Raw genomic sequence first — 18,646 nt, 5'->3', positions numbered from 1 at the left:
TGGTTGGAAATCATAGTACTGAATATAAAAGGCGTCTTATAAGAGGGGCTCTGTGTCTTTGGGTGCGTGTGTGTGTGAGTGTGCGTGCTGAAAGCTGTTTATAGAAAGACCTCTCTAACAGGGGATAAAGACAGAGGGCAAAAAGCAGCTTCACACAAAAGAGCAGGTGGAGTGTACAATTTGAAGGCTGGACTGTGTGTTTTTAGACACACACACATTTCTATGGCTGTCTTCATGAGGATATCCTTGACATATTTTCATAACCAATCATTTCCCAAACCTGAACCATTCGACTCAGTGAACTCCAAACATTACCCAAAACTATGCCTCATTTAAAGCTTTATCTGAAAACCAAGTCTAAGCTCTCAAACAGCTAAAAGCTCCTCAGTCTGAAGGTTTAAAACTAGTCCTTACAAAGACAGTTAGACCACATACACATCACTTAAAAGCCTTCACATTATAACAACCACATAACATATTCTGATGCTACATGGTAGCTAAAATCCACAACGCAGCAGAAGAATATGTGTGGCAAGCTGTATCAATCTTCTGTGCAGAGGACTGCTATTAACACCTCTTTAGCTCATGTGAGGACACGTGCACAGACACACAGACGCAAATACATGCAAATGATCTTTTTTTCCCTCCACAGTTGGAAGAGAAAACAAAAGCGAACAGAGCAACGAAAACAATTAGCCCAATCAAGGGTGACAGAAGGCAATTAGAAGTAAAAGGTTTGAGGTGCCAAAAAAGCCACTCCATTATTGAGAAATGTGCCAGTGGAGTGTGTCGCTGAATAGACTGAAAACACACAAGTGACTGCGCAAACGCTTGAAAGGTGTACAAGGTGTGAAGCACGACCCGAATCTCCGAAATCAGCAGCTCCATTTGGAGCTTTCGAATGTTTCCAAAAGATTTCATCAAGACACACGAAGTCAAAACGAGAGGCTGCTTGGCTGCCTCGACAAATGGTTTCACCATGAATCATTTTACGTTGTCCCTGCCCTCTGCAGAATGACTGAAGGAGCAGCATGAAGCATTTCAGGCATTTACTATCAACAAGAAAATCAAGTAACAGGTGCAAATGTTTCTCAACATTTTTGTAGTCATACACAAGCTCAAAGAGTTATGGGTTTGCAGTAATGATCCCTCCTGTCCACACCGACTGTAAGGACATAAAGTCACACAGCCACCGCTCCAATGGACATATCGTCCAACCTGCTGACAAAGAATGTGAAATGTTGCATGCAAAATCTACAAACTCCTCCTGTGAAATCTTATGTGACAATCACATCTGTCATGTTTCTGTGTTTGATGACTCTCATACAACTCAGCTAATACAAAATGAATGGAACAGCTGTCATTGAAGCAATGCTCAACACTCTAAGATAGAAAAAAAAACAATTAACTGTTCAGTCAAGTGGAGCTCCAAAACATTTTTATTCCTGAGTGTGCTTATGTGACTGGGATTGCAAACTTGAAAATACAGGTGCAAGTGCCGATATGTCACACTCCAGCATGCAGGAAAGGACCCATAAAAGCACACCAACTCCTGGGGCTGACTCTGAGTGCACACTGGCTACTACAGACAGACATCTTTAACCCTTCTCATCGAGTCTCACCTCAGGGATCCATAAGGCACAGCTGACGTGGACCCACTTGGTTCCACTGCGGGTGGGCTTGAGGGCCCCCCCTCTCTTGGGGCAGAGCAGACATTTTGGCTGGACCCCCAGAGCGCAGGTCCGACACAGCCAGTTCCCCTGTGGTACCTTCAGGATGCCGTAACACGCCTGTGACGGGGAAAGATATTTATTCTTTGTGAAGACATTTTCTAACTTCATAAAACTACATTTTGACATGTTTGATGTTAAATGTTGAGGTGAAACCCGACACTTCGGGTAACACAGCACAACTGTTCCTTTCCGCACTGGTAAGGAAATGTCACCTTTACGCAGATTATGCCAATGCTGAAACTCCCTGATGCCAGCTGTAACTTCCACATTTAGTGAATAAATAAGACAGCGCTTCTGTATCAATCCTCTCATCTGCATGTTGACAGGAAAGCAAATAGAGCAAATACATCTTTAATTTACTGTAGTTTGCTTAAACAAAATGGAACATTTTTTCTTATGGCAGGTTGAATTGGCAAATAAAGCATTAAACATTAAAAGATCCTTTCAAGCTGAAGCACATTAACTATTAATCCCAGTCAATATAAATCACAGTTTATGAGCCAGTATCAAAATTGACTTGCAGATAGAGGAAATGAGCCTTAGAAACACAACCTTTTAGACTTGTAAATATAGTTATATCTACTAGATACAGTTATTTATTTTCTTTATCAAGCATTATTTTGTACTTGAAGCAGGTTTCTCTTTGCATTTACCAGCCAAGCCATCAGAAGTTGGAATTAAAACCCAAAGCTAATGTGAGTTTGATCAGCTGCTAGTCATCACAAACCATTTGATGGAGCAATCTTTTAGCGGGCCTCTGTTCAGACTCTGTGGAAGACTGCGTGCAGCCAAAAGTTAGTGTCTGTGCACACTGCATGCACCGCAGATCAGATGAAGACGCAGGAAAACAAAAAGCATTTTTTACTAGATGTAACTGCAGTTTTACGAGTAGATACATGGCCTGATTTGATGAGATGGGTTCAGAGGGGATTCACAGTTTCCTATAGTCTATCATTTGTTTCTTATTTATCATTCAAAGAGCAGATCGATAATGGCTCACAGATGGTATTAGTCCATCTTGCTGTTCCACCATAAATGAAAACACAAACAGCAGCTTCTCCTCTTGTTGTTGTGAAGTTGTCCTTTTTCATCCCAATACAAATGTGTGCAATGCACTGTTACAGATGGACCGGTGCTTAAATTGTAGACTGTTTGGAATCATGCGAGCATCAACAATGTTCTGATTGATCCAGACATGCAGAAGCCAGAAATTGGCTTAACTAGAAAAAATAATAATCCAATATTTCTAAAATTTCCATACATACAATCTGCTGTTGGCATAGAATTTAAAATCTAAATAACTTTCATGATTGCATGCACCCCTTGGAGATGTGACATAGCTGTTTTGTTTCTCACTTTTCCGAGCTTCATAATGAAGCAGCAGACGAATGAAAGTGAAGGGCAGAGGGAACAATCATTTCCGAGCCCATTTGAAACCAGGCATCATTTTTAGCAGCTACGCCACAAGGCCACCCCATTATCTTGTTTGTTAGAATCTTATTGCTTCTCGTTTTTGGAAGCAGCATCTATTTAGTGGTTGCTGTGTCTAAACCAAAAACTAAAAAAAAAAGGATTTACAGCTTGTTTTATCTGTCATGTAGAATTAGGACATTTACAAAATTTAACATGAACATCCTTTTTTCTCCCATCTCAAAGCTCCTTAAAGTTATGCTGACTGCTGGTCCTGCAGCACAAATAACCCCGCTTCCAAAATCATTGTTCATTGAAAACTTTTTGTTCAGTTGGAATTACATCAGCTCATGGTGAGGAAGCAGCACATTTATGAAAAGCCACTTGGTTTTGTTTCAAAAGTACAGGCGGTTCTTGTATCGTTAGTGTTCCACCCAACTCTCCTTCCGCCAGTCTCTCAGGAATGCCATGGAAGTTTTTCTTGCCTGCATAATAGCGGCCTTATTCAGATCTGATAGGATCAGGATCCTAGATTTTATTGTGTTGTCTGAAAGCGCCTCTACAAAATGTGGAAAGTCGGTCATGAACCGAACACCTCTTTTCTCTGTGACTGTTACTAACTCGTTTAAGTCTGATCTATAGAATGGAATTTTTGATAAGCCAAGAAAAAAATGTCACTCTTATATTTAGCTGAAGCGAAAATAAAATTCTGCTTCCCGAAACCCCTGAGCATGATGAGGGAAGCAGGAGATGATAAAATGACAAGAAAAGGGGGGAAAAAAGGAAATAATCTACCCAATGACGGGCTGCTGTTAGTGACAGTAGAATGGGGGGTAAACTAAATAAGACATTAAAGTCTCTGTCTTCTTCAAAAGCACTTGAAGGAAGCACTTTATTGATCAAAGAGTTTTACTGATCAAACGAAGCAGCTCAGTACGGAGGGCCGGTGTTTCACCTGCTGAAGCTTAGAGAGACCAGATAGTGCTGCATGTGCTTACTCTTTAAAAGCATTCATATTGCTTAATACTCCAGGGAGCAACCATTCTTTGACTGCTTGTTACATTTCGTCTTTGTAAAACTGCAGTGTTTGGCACGTAGCTCAAAAATGGGAAAACACAGAAAGAACCCTACGAGTTTTGGACCGGCCGAGGTACTACCGTGTTATGTTTCGATGAGCCCATCCCCAAAATATTTGTACCTTGTGTTCTACGAACATGTGCTCCAGGGGTTTGCATGCTGGGAAGAGGTGATGTAACACACATTTCTGCCAACTTAACAGACCAATAAAAGTGGCAGACTTGAACCAAACTGCATTTGTTTGCAATGGAAAAAGAAGAAGAATTGAAAGAATGTATTCAATCTGTGGATGCACCTCATTAACATAGAGTCGATACGGGACGATCTGGTGAAAGTATTTGATAAAACGCATCTTCCTTCTTTCTAAAGTTATCAGCCTTCATTTCATGTTCAGAAAATAGAGCTTGAAGACTAAGAGAAAAGAAGGCTCTGGTTAGATACAACAGGTAAGACTTCCCCACAGTCAGTGCCTGCAGCATTGGTTTCCTCAGTGTCAGTTGAACTTTACGTGACAGCCCCAGATAGAATTTGTCAGGGAAGTATAGCAGCAGGTAAGCGGGGCCACTCTGAGGACACTGAAGGTGTGTTCGTACAAATGAGGCTGACACAATAATTAATACGGTGTCACTGCGTGGCAAACACAGCAGAACCATGCTCCGGGCTCACAGGCTCCATTCGTGTAACTGCTGCCCTGTGTGCACTTTGACTGAGTCTTTTGCATTAGTGTTTTCAGCAGATGAACCACAAAAACATTCCAGAAAAGCTGTGAGACACTGAGACTTCCACAAACGAATGACCAGCAGAGATATAAATCCTTCCTATGATTGCTTACCTGATGAACACAGACATTGCACTTGTCACAGAACACCATCTCGTTGCCGTCCTCTCCCTCTGGCGAGCGGCAGACATCACACACCACGTCTTCATCGTACTCGATGCCCAGGCCTTCCTCTGTCTCAATAGCCTGCTGCATCTTCTCCCCACACACGCTCTCCAGCTCGACCAGAACACACTCCATTGTCAGCTCATCCATCTCCGGTAAGGCTGGTGGTGAGAAAACACAGTCAAACATGGGTTTTTACTAGGAGACATAAACCTATCACTGATTTTTAGTAAGACTGAGATATTTGCTGCTGTAAAGTTCTTTTTGTAGTTTCAGACATTACGCATCAGTATCAACATGTCAAACCAAAGCACACAGAACCAAGACTCATAATTGGAGCTCTTTAAAAACCAGATCCCTGTTTACACTGGTTTTATCCCTCTCCATTTAGGATGAATACTAAAGCAAATGGCATTGCCTTGTCACTGGTGAAAAACTGGAATGTTGCCTCCACTTTTATGCGGAGGACTTCACAGTAGGGACTCGCATCCCCACATGCATCCGCTGAGAAGCTCACACACAGAGAGAGTGTGCCTTTGTTCCATGGTAAGGACACTTCGACTCCACAACATCTTAAAAAAAAAAAAGGTTTTTTGCAACTATCTTAATCCTCGAAAGCTCTAATATGTAACCTTGAAAAAGGAAGCAAGGATTGAGACATTTCAGCTGGAAGAAGGGACAAATTAGCAGTAAGAGTAGAGCTACACTGTCAACATGCAGTTTTCTTTTCATTCTTGTTATCTACAAGCATAACAGTAATGAGAAACAGCTTGTACAAAACTCAAAATGAGGAAGAAAATTTACTGAAGCTGTTTTTGGCTAAAACACTTTGTTTCACACTTTAATTGGAAATGCACACAGTTTCCCTATGCATGTTTATCTCACAAGATTAATTTCTGTTTTCTTTGGGCTAGATTCTCAAGCAATGTGCTAAAAATGAGCCCAGTATGGGTATGTGGAGTTGCAGTTAACTCTTTGCTAGAAATGCTACATGCGCCCATTTGTAATCATGACAAAAATAACTACAGTTCCTATGAAGGCTTTGTTGCCCACAGCTCGGTTCATCCTGCCAATACGTGTTGATATGAGCGTTTGTTCTCTTGCATCTCAAAGTAAAGCGTTCCTCTAAGGCTGATTAATAGTTGATGGAAGCTGATTTAACTGGCAAATGCAAATTTTTGACCTCATAAAAAAATAAAAGCATTTGTGATAGCAGGAGAAGAAAAAACAGTCTGGTTTCCAGGATGGCAGCAAAACGATGTGGATTATTATTGTCTTGCTTGCTGCAATGTGATCATACTGATTAAGCAAAATGGGAAATATTTACAGCACAAGTTGCTCACACACACCAGATCATGACCATGTGTGAAGTAAATCATTAGACCAGCCACAATCTCTGGATCTTTTTTTTTTAAATGGTATTTTGAGAGAAACCTTCAACATCAATAAATATAGTAATCAATATACATTTTTTATCACACTGCCACTCTAAAGCCAGCCTCACCAGTCCTCCGAGATGCAATAAAGGAACCGGAGTCTGCAGCTGAGGACTACGTATTGATTTATCTCAAGGATTCAGCACTCAGCTGGGAGGTTCTTTAACAAGAGCAAAAAATCCTGGGTCTTCATCTTTTATTTATGTCATTCAATCTCTTCCCACCCAAAAATAAATAAATAACAACTTTATCTATTTATTCTTGAGCCTCTTATTGCCAACAGGGTTCATGCACAGCCTAATGTGAAGTTTCACATACTCTCCCAACTGCGATGTTATGAAAGAGACAAAAAAAAAATTACTTCAATATGAAGTCAGAATGCACTGCTGAAGATGAAAACTTTTAAGCCACATATAGGTGTTGAATACAGGTGGCCACAAGAACAAAACCGTGTGACTGTTGTAGATTTAGCATCTGCCTCTGATGCAGCTTAGAAGGGGAAGTAGTGAGATATTAACCTGTTTTTACATTATAAACTAACACATGGATGCAACAAAGGAAGCAATGCTGTAATTCACAAATCGTGTGGGTGTAACGTTTGTGCAGTGGACTCATTTTCGACTTATATATCTGCTGTATTGCATGTCACACACACAACACATAAAACTTCTTGCTCACTCTTACGGATTTAAAACTCCACCTGGATTGTTACAACCAAACAGAGCAGTTTGAGACTGAAGGGTTGTGTTTCTGAGCAGGTCAGCAGCACAGGAGCACCAAAGGGGACTGCACTCGTACCACTTCTCTTTACCTTGAATACCTCAGACATCCAGTAAAACTCAAAGTCCTGTAAACTACAGAAGCATTTAGAAGACTGTGCAGTTGTAGAGAGTCGGTAAGCTTGTTTTCATGATCCTAGAAAAAAATAAACTAATTATTGTGTCAGTCTAACCAAAACCAGACTTTTAAAATGCATGTAAACTTGAACTTTACAAAATTGACCTTCTCAAAACTAACACACCCAGTTGATGCAGCTGGCGATCAAAATACTCCTGCGTGTATTCATTCAACTCGACTCAGATAGGCCTCGGCGCTCTGCAGACATTCCCAAGTTCCATCTTTTTGCATTACTTGTCAAAACAGGAAAATGCAAGTGTATATTGATACAGCCAGAGGCCGTCTACAAGAAGAGACAGAACAAACTATAACTTGAGGAGGCTTAGGTCCAGGTTTGCACAAAGATGTTTCATATCTTCTATTAGTCTGTGGTGCAGAGTGCAATCTGCTTTGCAGCCATCTGTTGAGGCAGCAGTGTCAGAGCCAGTGACTCAAAGAAGTTGATAAAAATTATTTTTTAAAAAGCTCTGTGCTAGGGACTATTCTGGAGTCCCTGGAGCTGATTATGCAAAGAAGAAAGCTGCCTAAGCTGCTCAACATAATGGACAACACTGCACACTGTCTAAACAACATGGAGATTAAACAGGAGTCCTCAGCTAGAGGCTTCTTCATCTTCGTCACCAAGGACCAGTAAAGAAGGTCATTCATTCCCACAGCGATAACCTAACACAATGACAGTTTAGAATGACTATTCTATCAATAGTGAGTGTTTGTTATTCTTCTCCTTATTCATGCATTTAATTTCATTTTATCAATATGCCTTTTCCGCCTTTCTTTCCCACAACTTCCATGTGAAGATTTTCTGTGCTTTTATTTCACTGATTTTATTTGAATGAATCTGTTTTATGCGTTACTACGCTATAAAGCCTGAACTTAAATACTTACTGTTAACTCTGTAACTACTGATTTATCTTTTTTGGTGTTTTTGATAAACTGCTCTGCATGAAAACAGGTTTACTCCAAGCTGAATGACGTGAAGTGCGAATTAATTCAATCTCTTTTATTACAACTGAAAAACGGTTTGAAGAACCAAATCTATGTAGGTTCATGAAGTACACATTCTGATCACACTTACATACAGTTGAAACAGAAAATGTTGCAACATGAGACATGACGACCAATAAAATATTCTGTTCTGTTTGTTTGATGTATTGTCGAAGGTTATGAGAAACAATTCCATTCTGCTTCAGTGAGAGCCAGTGTGTGTGAGTCTGTGTTTGATTTAAGGACGATGTGTACCAGAAATAAGGCCTGAAACCCCAGCGGGGATGTATAAATACAATTACTATGCTTTATCTAAGAAGGGGCCGATCAGATATTGAGTAAAATGGTGGAGATGAGGGAGATGCTCGGGGTCAGCATTTGTCACCATGGAGAAACTGAGAATAGCAAAGCAGAGGAGAGAGAGAGTGACAGAAAACTGCAGAAGAAGAGATGCAGGAAGGAGGTAATGATAAAGCAGAAGGGAGAAATAATGAGAGCTGGAAAAGGAGAGACTAGGGGTTGCACAGTTAAAGTCAAACAGCTTTAGCACATGTGAATGTTTTAGAAACAAAAGGTTAAGGTTTTTAAGGGGTTAGGATTAATGTCTTTGAAGGATTTTTCTATTTTGAAAATTGAGAGAAAAGGATGTTTGTGCCAAATTTTAAATTTCCCTTAGGATATCACATAAATAAGACTGTAAATGGCTGGTAAATGCAAAGAGAAGCACAGACGGCCTGAAGGCATAATAAACTGCAGCCAAAGCTGTCGTCAGCACAGACGTATAAAACCAAGTAAAAGAAGAAATCTCAAGTACAATTTAAAACCTAACAACACACACTTTGAAGATATAACAATTGAGGGTTTCATTAGAAAATTAAACAATTTCATATTTGCATCCCGACACATTTCACACAGTGCAGAGAACTGAAGTTCTGTCATTTTACACAAGTGATATTCTCTGTCTGTTATTATAAAACTATACCGGAAGTGTCTGAACACTCACCCATCTGTCTGAACTCCTGATTGACCAGCTGCAACCAGGCAACATCCAGGTCATCTAGGTCATAGCAGCTGTAGAGCTGGGTGCGGGGAGGCTGAGCATCTCCCTCCTTCTCGTTGTTGAACAGGCCACCTGTCGACTCTGGCAGAGACCTGAAACAAAAACAAAGACGTTTTTTAGTGGTCCAGAAAACACAAAACAATAACACTAGGCACCTGCGGGCAGTTAGGTTTTTTTTTTAAGCGATATATATATATTAGTTCTTCTGTCCTTTGCTAGATGCTGAAGTATGTTAATGCATTTAATGTATTAAACGTGATGTTCCTGATAATTCTGAATGTTATCATATAAAAAAATAAATTTAAAAAAAATCAATGCTCATTTCCTCTATATATTACAGATATCTTTCATACTTTCCATCTTCGGTAGAGAACAAGACATCAAATCACATTCACAAAAAACACAGTGATTCTCCTTTAACATAAAAGCTATACACTGCATGTCCTAACAAAAACACCCAAACAATTAACAATTAATCCACCTGGATCAAATCAAAGAAATACGTAAGAGCCTCCCATTGGACTTGAAAGTACTGCTGGGATTAATATGGTAACAAGTCATTTAACCCTAACTGATGCAATGGGGAGATTCTCATTCCTGAAACAACCTTTGGAGTACACATCCTGTAGTAGTTTGGTTTCTGAACGGTCAAATTACTGGTCTGTATCAAGCCAACAAAACAACAAAGAAGACAGCTGAAACTCCTAAAACTGGGTTAAGAACTGTAAACTGTAAACTGTAGAACTGATAAATAAACGGAGGCTCCAGTTTGATAGGGAGTATAATGATTACAATTTGGTGCAATGCAAAAAGTTCATGTGGTTTGAGTCCAGATTCACCCTGATTCAGAGTGATGGCTGCATCAGGGTAAGAAGAGGGGCTGCACCCATCGTGACTGGTGCTAACTCTACAAGCCTGTAGTGGTAGTGTTATGATCTGGGGTTGCTTCAGCTTCATAAAAAATTAGGTGAGCCGGCTACCTGAAATTTCATTTATGGAGATTTAGTATGTGTTGAAGTAATTAAGTCCTTTTATTTGTTGCTCTACACAAATGTGTAAACTGTTTTTTTGAGACCCTTTGATTGAGTGAGTGAAGTCTTGCCAGACCCACGGACGATGCTCTGAAGATTCCTGCCAGTAGACTGGCCAGTTGCTACAGGGATTCACAGTGAAATCATCTTGGAGACCCAAGATTTCCCAGCTAAGGAAATACATATACACTAATACCTACCCATGTAGTGTACACCAGAGACACGAACCAGCACAAGAAAACCCAAAGAACACTTACTAGTACAATAAGAACTAGGGTTTGGAAGCAATTTATTCCCTGTTTCTTGAATTTATATATAAATATATCTATTTTTTGTGTCTGTTGAAGCAAAAAATCTGTCAGTTGTTTACTACTAACCAGGTTCTTTATTACTCTTAGGTCTAGGCCTTAGTAGCATAAACTGGTTGAAATTTCCAACACAAGTGCTACACATGGCAAAAGCTTATCAAAACGGTGCCGCGGTGAAATGAATAGAATTAGACTGAATGGAATTGAGATACACTTTATCAATCCCTAAAGGTAACTTATATTGTTGCAGTAAGATTACTGAAGAAAACCTAACGAATGAACAAATGAATGGATGAATGAAACTGACAAAATGACTGAAAGTTGAACTGTTCCATTGAGAGACGTTGCTGAAATCTCCAGATATTGCTATAAGTGGGGTCAACTGAGCTGTTGACTCCACATGCAGCATCAGCAGGAAACAGGTGAATTCCCTTGGCAGAAAACACAGATGGAAACCCACAGCCAACAGCCTAACATCCAAGGAGTAGACACTCCACCCAAGCAATACATCTGCTGCCAACGAGCATCACAATCCCCGTTCTCTACTCACGCCTCCTTGTCAGCAGCTTCTGTTGCTCTTAGTTTGGTCTCCTCTTTAACTTGTCTGGATTTGGGGTCTTATTCCAGGCATTACTTGGGCTGTGGTTAGCTCCATCAGCTGCTCCCACTTATAGAAAACATTCTTGTTGCCGTAGAGTTTAAATGAATAATTGCCTATATTAAAGTTTTATTTTTACAGCCTTTATACACATCTATCTAGTTCTTGCTATTTATCTCTCCCAGTGGTTGAAGTCAGTTTAAGGTCATCAATGATAAGTGTTTATGAAATTAAGTCTATCAAAGCTGCTTGCACAAAACTGTGAGGATATTCCTAACACTGTGAGTGCCCCATGACACACTGGACTGCTTATGTCAACAGTAATTATTGGGAGGTAATTTTCATGTCTGGAGCTCTCCCTTACAGACATATCCTGACCTCATGGTCCAGAGAGATTAAATCAGAGTTTCACTGATATGAAGGGAAAAGAAACGTTACTGAAACAATGAAAAATCAAGTGGTGATAGGGTGCAGTGACAGGAAGCTCCAACACGCAGTGTCTAGTCTCCAGAGCCTCAGGGCTGAATGTCTCTGTCAACAACAGCAGGAAATGGGGTCAGGAACTCTGCTTCACCCACTGGGAACCAGTAAAGACTCCAACACGCTCATATACGCACTCATACAGGGCCACATACTACATGTGGACACTCACTGGCAGAGGTATGTGGAAAAAAAACCCATGCTGGCATACAGGGAGGAAGAAACAAAACACTGTAAAGATCTCACACACACACACACACAATGGCAGAGTTTGTCTATAACAGCTGATCACATGGCACATCCCTATTATCTTGCCTGGTGAGGTTGTGACCTTTGTGTGAAAAGTTGAAGTGCGTCAATGATCACAACCACAAACACAACGCAACCTTTATCTCTCGATTTAGCTCCTGTGTTCAACGCCTCATTATCACAGCACTCGCTTACCATCGTCACTGCCGTCACCCGCACATCGAGCAGCACTATGCTCATCCTCATCATTGACATCAGCGCTACAGCAGTCATCATCAGAAAACAGCTGCCCCAAATGAACTCTGTGTCCTCACAAGAATAACGTTAAGCTCAAAATAAAGATAACAGGAACCATAAATTAAAAGTTAAAAATAGACTAAAACAGGTCATGAATTATATATCCTCTAATAATGAGTTAACACCGGTGCGATTTCACTGTAACTGACGGGGCTAAATTAGTGGTGTGGTTATTGCAGTATACAATAAATATGTTAACTGGCGCAGTTACACACAGGACAATGAAGACAGAGAATTATCAGTTTTCGCCACCCTTCTTCCTTTTAATTCAAACCAGGTTCGTCCCTTATTGTTTGTCTAGTAACTGTTCTTTATGCTGCAAAAATCATTTTCATTAAACCTCTTTGGAATTGATGGCGTATTATTCAATTAAATTCACTTCACTAACACTATCTTGCCTAATTTTTGTTCACACACTCTGTCACTTCCGCTTCATCGCTTTTCACACATTATTTCCACATTCACCTCTTCTTACTGTTCCTTCTAATTATGCTTTCTTCAATGTTTGCCTGTTAGTGAACCGACAGAGCTCGCTTTGCACAAAAAGAATATAAAACTGCAGATGTGCGCTCACATATACTCTGGGCGTGGCTTTCTTCAGCTTTTTAATGCTTACGTGAAGATGCCCAGACTACTCAGGGATACTTAAATTTCCTGCTCCAATCGATGCTACCATCCTGGTACCGTAATTGTCCATCAGTGATCAGCAGCATTTTCACTGCAGACGCTGCATCGGTTAATCTAATAAAAGGCACAGATCTGACCCACTTTTGTCTGCAAATGGCCAATTTTGACCATAACTGCAGAATCAACGTGCTAATGTGTAACGATTAATGAATCCAGACTCTAATATATTTATGTAAGGCCAGAATAGCAGGAATCTGAAGCCTATTTTGGCCTGCCATCAGGCTGATATCTGATACTGCACAAACAGGATTGGCCAGTCAAGTGGCAAAGGAGAAAGGAGAGAAAGACAGCAACATGCACATGGGGAGGGAGAATGGCTTTTATACTGGGGACACTGAGCTGACTGTTTCTGTTATGCAACTTTAAATGCAACAAGTGTTTCATAACAGTGGCCGCTGGTGTTCCATTATTTAAGTATAATGCCGCTGTCAATCTATAAATTTGCTCTTCAGAACAATGAAAATACAAAAGAATGAAGGGACAGTAGTCCAGCCTCCTCTTTAGTTTGTCCTCGCTTCCAACTAAAGATGTAAAGTGACTCATAGGAGTTCCCTGTAGACAAAATGTATCATACAGGCATTAGTTTAGTCTTCATTCAAACTGTAATAGGTAAGGCTCTCAAACGTATTTTGTTAATAAGAAAACACACTAAGCTGACCTGACAGCTGGCAGCTAAACTGGAACATGGTATTGGGATTAAAGGATTGTAACAGTGCGCCCTCATCCTGACAGGTCAAGGCGGACGGCCACCTTCCCCGAGTCTGTTTAAAGGGATAACAGGATAATACTAGATAATAATGGCTGATAACAGGCCGTTTTTTCTCCCCACTGTTCCTGAGTGCTGCTCAAATCTCCTGGGTTTCTCTCCATGTTAAGTAATTATTTGTTGTTGTGCATCAGGGCTCTATAAATCGAACTGAAGTTCAGTGAAATTTCAATTGAATAGCATACAATTGCCAGTAGACAACAACCTACGACACTCCGACGACATTCATGGTGAGAATCACCCTAAAGGTTACGTTCTGGTACGTTTCTATCTACAGCTTAATACCAATTTCTTGTTCTGATGACTAATATCGACAGCAGATCAGTGTTCACTGAGACTTTCCCAGAGGAATAACCATAATCAGTTTTTGGCAGCAAAGAAAAAAATGCGCATCATACTCTTTCTGCCTTTATTTTCTGCTCTGGCAAAAACTGATTATCCAGCTCATTATGTGATAACCAGTCAGCGCTGTAAAACACTGAGATGCTATCAGCAGAGTGCGGTTTGGCCTTTATGATACTCTTCATGTTTATTCTAATATGGGCTTCATTACATTTTGTTTTACGACCCAAATGGTGTTTATTTGGGCTCCAGCCAAAAGTGAGAGGCAAAAAGAGAGAAGAGAAAACACAAGCGATACAGACACTTAAATAAGAAAGTGTTAGGGAAAAAATTAACTGGTATAACCGGAGCCTGGGCACCACAGACATCTGAGCAGATTCTTCATTCATCCATTTTATTACACACTCAAAATCAACCTGTTCTTGGCACACGGCCTACTTTATTTGATCGAGTTTAACAGAGTGCGAGTCTTTTAAATATGAGTAATGACCAGCTGAAACAAACGTTCAATGTCTTAAACGCGACACAGAAGAATTTCCTTCTTTCACCGGTAGTCCGGTGACCTATGTGGTGAGCATGGGGCTTGTAAGATAAAGGGAACAGAAAACAGAGAATGACGCGATAAAAAAACACTGCCTTATAATAATGCCAAGTCACCTCATCAAAGAGGAAGTGAGTTAGTAGGGTCAGAGTACAAAGTGTTCCTCTACTGATAAGTATCAAGTATCCTGCAGTCACATGGATGCTAACCACACACACACATACACACGCACACACGTTATATAACATAGGTAAACAAAAGCATGTGCACAAGCTCTCCCATTGTCCAGTTTGATCATAACAAAGGTGGAGATAACGTTATAGGTCAATATCGGAAGCGCTCTCTAAAGCTTTAAATAGACTGTAAATAATATAATCTGAAATCTTTTTGTGGCAGTCCCCTTATTTTCAGATTTCTTTTTTTCTTCCCCCATTTTCAAACTATTCACCATGGTAGATACACACAATGATAAAGAAAATCCCTCGTGTTTACATTCGAGTTGGCCTAATGAGAGGAGTAGGAGAGGGCGACTATTTATATGTTCTCTCCTTGGAGCCGTAACAATAGGACAGCTGATTTTGCTTTGATCTTTGTGGTGTGTGTCATGAAATATTCAGGAGGAACTACACACGGTGGGGCTCTGATTCCTAAAACAATGAAAACCAAACACTGCACCTCCTTGAACTCTCTTCAGCTTGGAGCCCCTGAGCAGGAGTGTAGCTGGTTTGCAGCATGTGATGAGGCTCGAGGGAGCAGAGGAGTGGGAACTGTAAAAGTATATCTTGTGGTGTAACATTATTGAACAGGATGTTATATGAGCTTGGGCAGGGCGGAGAGGAGATTTACATGCAATCTGGTGTGCAAAAGAGTCAAACAACTGATGCAAATCATTCCCCCACATTTGCCTCAGTGGAATAAAGCAAGATTTCAGCTGACTTTCTGGTCAAAATCATCGCATGTTAATGTGAGACATTACCTCAAAATTGTTTAAAAGTTTGATTCTTGCAACAACAAAAGTCTTCACTCTCTGGCTCTCAATTTATAAACGAAAGAGCCTTTTTAAAACATTTCCAATGCAAATGAACATTGAGGACACTTAGCATTTACGCATTACATAAAAAACAAGTATAAAGCAGCTTGTACTCCCCTTAATTTATTAACCTAATATGTACCAAGACCAATAGAGTGATTCTTATAAAATACTTGAAAGTAATTTGGTCATCCAAGTTCTTCTTGACTCTCCAGGAGAAAAATCCTACTGACTGTACCGTTTGAAAATCTTGAACCATCTCTCATTTCTTCATATGTTGCCAAGGAAATGAGAAACATGTGCAGCATTTTTTCAAAACATTCAAAAACCTATGGAAACACAGTATAGAGCATAGAGTTTGGACAATTCTGACAAGCTTGAAATTCTAATTTCAAAACAAGCTTCATTCTTCAACACAGCCTGAACCCTCTGAGACAAGCTTTCTGTCATTTCTTTAAGCAGTCTTCAGGAATAGTTCTCCAGGCTTCTTTAAGGACATCCCAAAGCTCTTCTTTGGATGTCGGCTGCCTTTTGTTCCGTTCTCTGTCAGATGATCCCACACTGCTTCAATAATGTTGAGGTCCGGGCTCTGGGGAGGATTCATCCCTCCATAAGACCTGTTGCCACTGATTTTCAGTCCACTTCTTGTGTCATTTGGCATAGCTCAGCCTTTTCTCCCTGATTCCCTTCCTTTAGAATGGCTTCTTGACAGCCACCCTTCCATGGAGACCATTTCTGATGAGGCTTGGGCCAACGGTAGATGGATCAGCTGAAGGTCCAGATGCATCTCTCAGGTCCTGGGTCAGGTCTTTGCTGGATATGTTTCCTATTTCTTAAGGACATCACTTTCAGACAAAAACATTTTGAAAATATTTGCTGACATTCATATGTTGTCTCATCCTCTCATCCTCTGATGTTCCAGAGAACTTAATAGGTAGCTGGGTGGAAAATCTCTGCAAGAAGACGGGGACAAATGTTGCAGACATTTGTGACGGGCTGCTAGTAACAAAGTACCTAAAGATACAATTCATTCACTTGCTAAGTTGCCTGTTATGTGTAGAAACAACCCTGCTTTATCCCTTGAGTTAGGTGCCTTTCTTATGCTTTCACATGTCAGTGTTCAGTGGTTTAACACTGACCTACGTTAAAGGGTCAAATTTGAATTAACAAAGAATTTGAAAGGTGAAAAGTTGATTATTGGCGAAGGGGAACTTTAACGTTTTATGCCACTTTCTCTGAACTTCAACAGATCTCACAGTTAAAGTCAATAAACCACAGAAATGCAAATTCTCATTCTCTGTCAGCACTTTTCTTCAGATTTTGTCCACTGAACATCTCCTCAGTGCCCTGAAATCCCCTTTCTGATGTAAAACAATGCATCACTGGAAGTACAGACACCCCCCCCAACCAACCACTGGGTTTTTTTTCTTTTCTGCAAGTTTCACATTGCTGCTGTGACACAGGTGCTTTTGTAAATTAAAATCTACATGTCTGACAGCATTTTGCTGCTGCCAATAAACTTTTTTTTAACATCTTAGATTGAAAAGAACAGACACATGCTCAAAGTATCTCTCATTCCCATCATGTTCATCCTTTATTTACCTGTTTGGTTCATAGCCACATGCATATGTCATCCTCAGAATAATTTCACTATCATTCACTACTAAAAAATAATGTGTTACAGTTGGGGTACTAATGCTTCCTACTTCAGGTGCATTCAGTGTACATGCTGAGGTGACTCTGGATTTAAAAGAAACCCTTCAATTCCTTACCCATCATCCTTAAAAGGGATATAAGAAAGTTAGAGGCTAAGAGTAAGGCCTGCCACTGCCACTCTCTCCCAACTCCCATATGTTCCTCACCAATCTGTGAATCTCACTTCCCTCCCCTTCATAAAACATCAATAATAATGTTTTCTCAAGGAGGGATGAAGTGGATGGTGTTTACATAAGACATTTCCAGTGTGGGCAGAATGACAGTGGCTGAGCCGAGTTCTCAGTCAGACTCCCTGCCCACACAGGACACGTCTAGTTTAAACAGACACCAACTCCTGACATATCACTCAAGCAGAACAGGAAGTCGTTCTGAGGCTGGAAACGTGTATAAGGTTAAGTGGAAAGAAAGAGGGAGGGCACGGATAGAGAATGCAACAAGATAGAAATAAAGGCAACTGAGATGAATGAAAGCATGAAAGAAAGAAAGTTTCTGCCACTTATCCTTTATTCGTGCTTCACATACCTCTCTGACAGAGTTTCTTTTGTTAAACCAACTCACAAGAAAAACATTTAATTAAATAAAGCACATTCATTTCCCAGTCATTCCTGCTGCAGTACTCACTAACTTTCAACTCTGCAAAACAAGCAGACAGCTTGCTTAATAATAGGGGGGTTCAGAGGAGGAAAACAACTCAAACACTAAAATTTCACAGCAGTTCGGGCAGATTTGTAAACACTGTCACTTATTCATCAGATAGGCGTTTTACCATGTCACTATAATGTCTTTTTTTTGGGTAAAATAATCTATAATTACTTGTAGTAACACGGTTAGCCGTGTGTGGTAAAATGGTCCAGGCTGCAACGCAGACTAGATCTTGTTGTGTAGACGACTGTCTGATGCGGAAGGAACAAGGTGCAAAAACGTAAAATATTATTGCTTGAACCGCAATTAAATGTTTGAGCTTTGAAGAAAATAGGGAAATAAGAGGACTAGCAGTAAGTTACAAAGCAAAGACCATTTAGCCACACAGAAAAGTGAGTCGGCTCAGCAAGTGAGTGGCTAATCAATTACATTTTTGTTGGTGTACCAAATCAAGAGCAATGCACCCTCATTTCAGGACA

General features: G+C 40.3%; 1 protein-coding gene across 2 annotated transcripts in view; it reads right to left on the bottom strand.

Annotated features, from left to right (window-relative positions):
* Positions 1 to 18,646, bottom strand: part of jade2 (jade family PHD finger 2) — a 175,479-nt gene that overhangs the window by 71,702 nt on the left and 85,131 nt on the right. For both annotated transcript variants that reach the window (XM_072375200.1, XM_072375201.1), the window contains exons 5-7: positions 9,424 to 9,572; positions 5,053 to 5,264; positions 1,623 to 1,790 (exon numbers count right to left, since the gene is read on the bottom strand). In XM_072375200.1, the coding sequence (XP_072231301.1) occupies positions 1,623 to 1,790; positions 5,053 to 5,264; positions 9,424 to 9,572 (529 nt within the window). The remainder of the gene's footprint in view (positions 1 to 1,622; positions 1,791 to 5,052; positions 5,265 to 9,423; positions 9,573 to 18,646) is intronic.

Source organism: Leuresthes tenuis, unplaced genomic scaffold (genome assembly GCF_036924035.1).
Source record: "Leuresthes tenuis unplaced genomic scaffold, fLeuTen1.0.hap1 SCAF_21, whole genome shotgun sequence".
Classification (NCBI taxonomy): domain Eukaryota; kingdom Metazoa; phylum Chordata; class Actinopteri; order Atheriniformes; family Atherinopsidae; genus Leuresthes; species Leuresthes tenuis.
The sequence above is the reverse complement of the archived record's forward strand: the minus strand, read 5'-3'. Positions and strand labels throughout refer to the sequence as shown.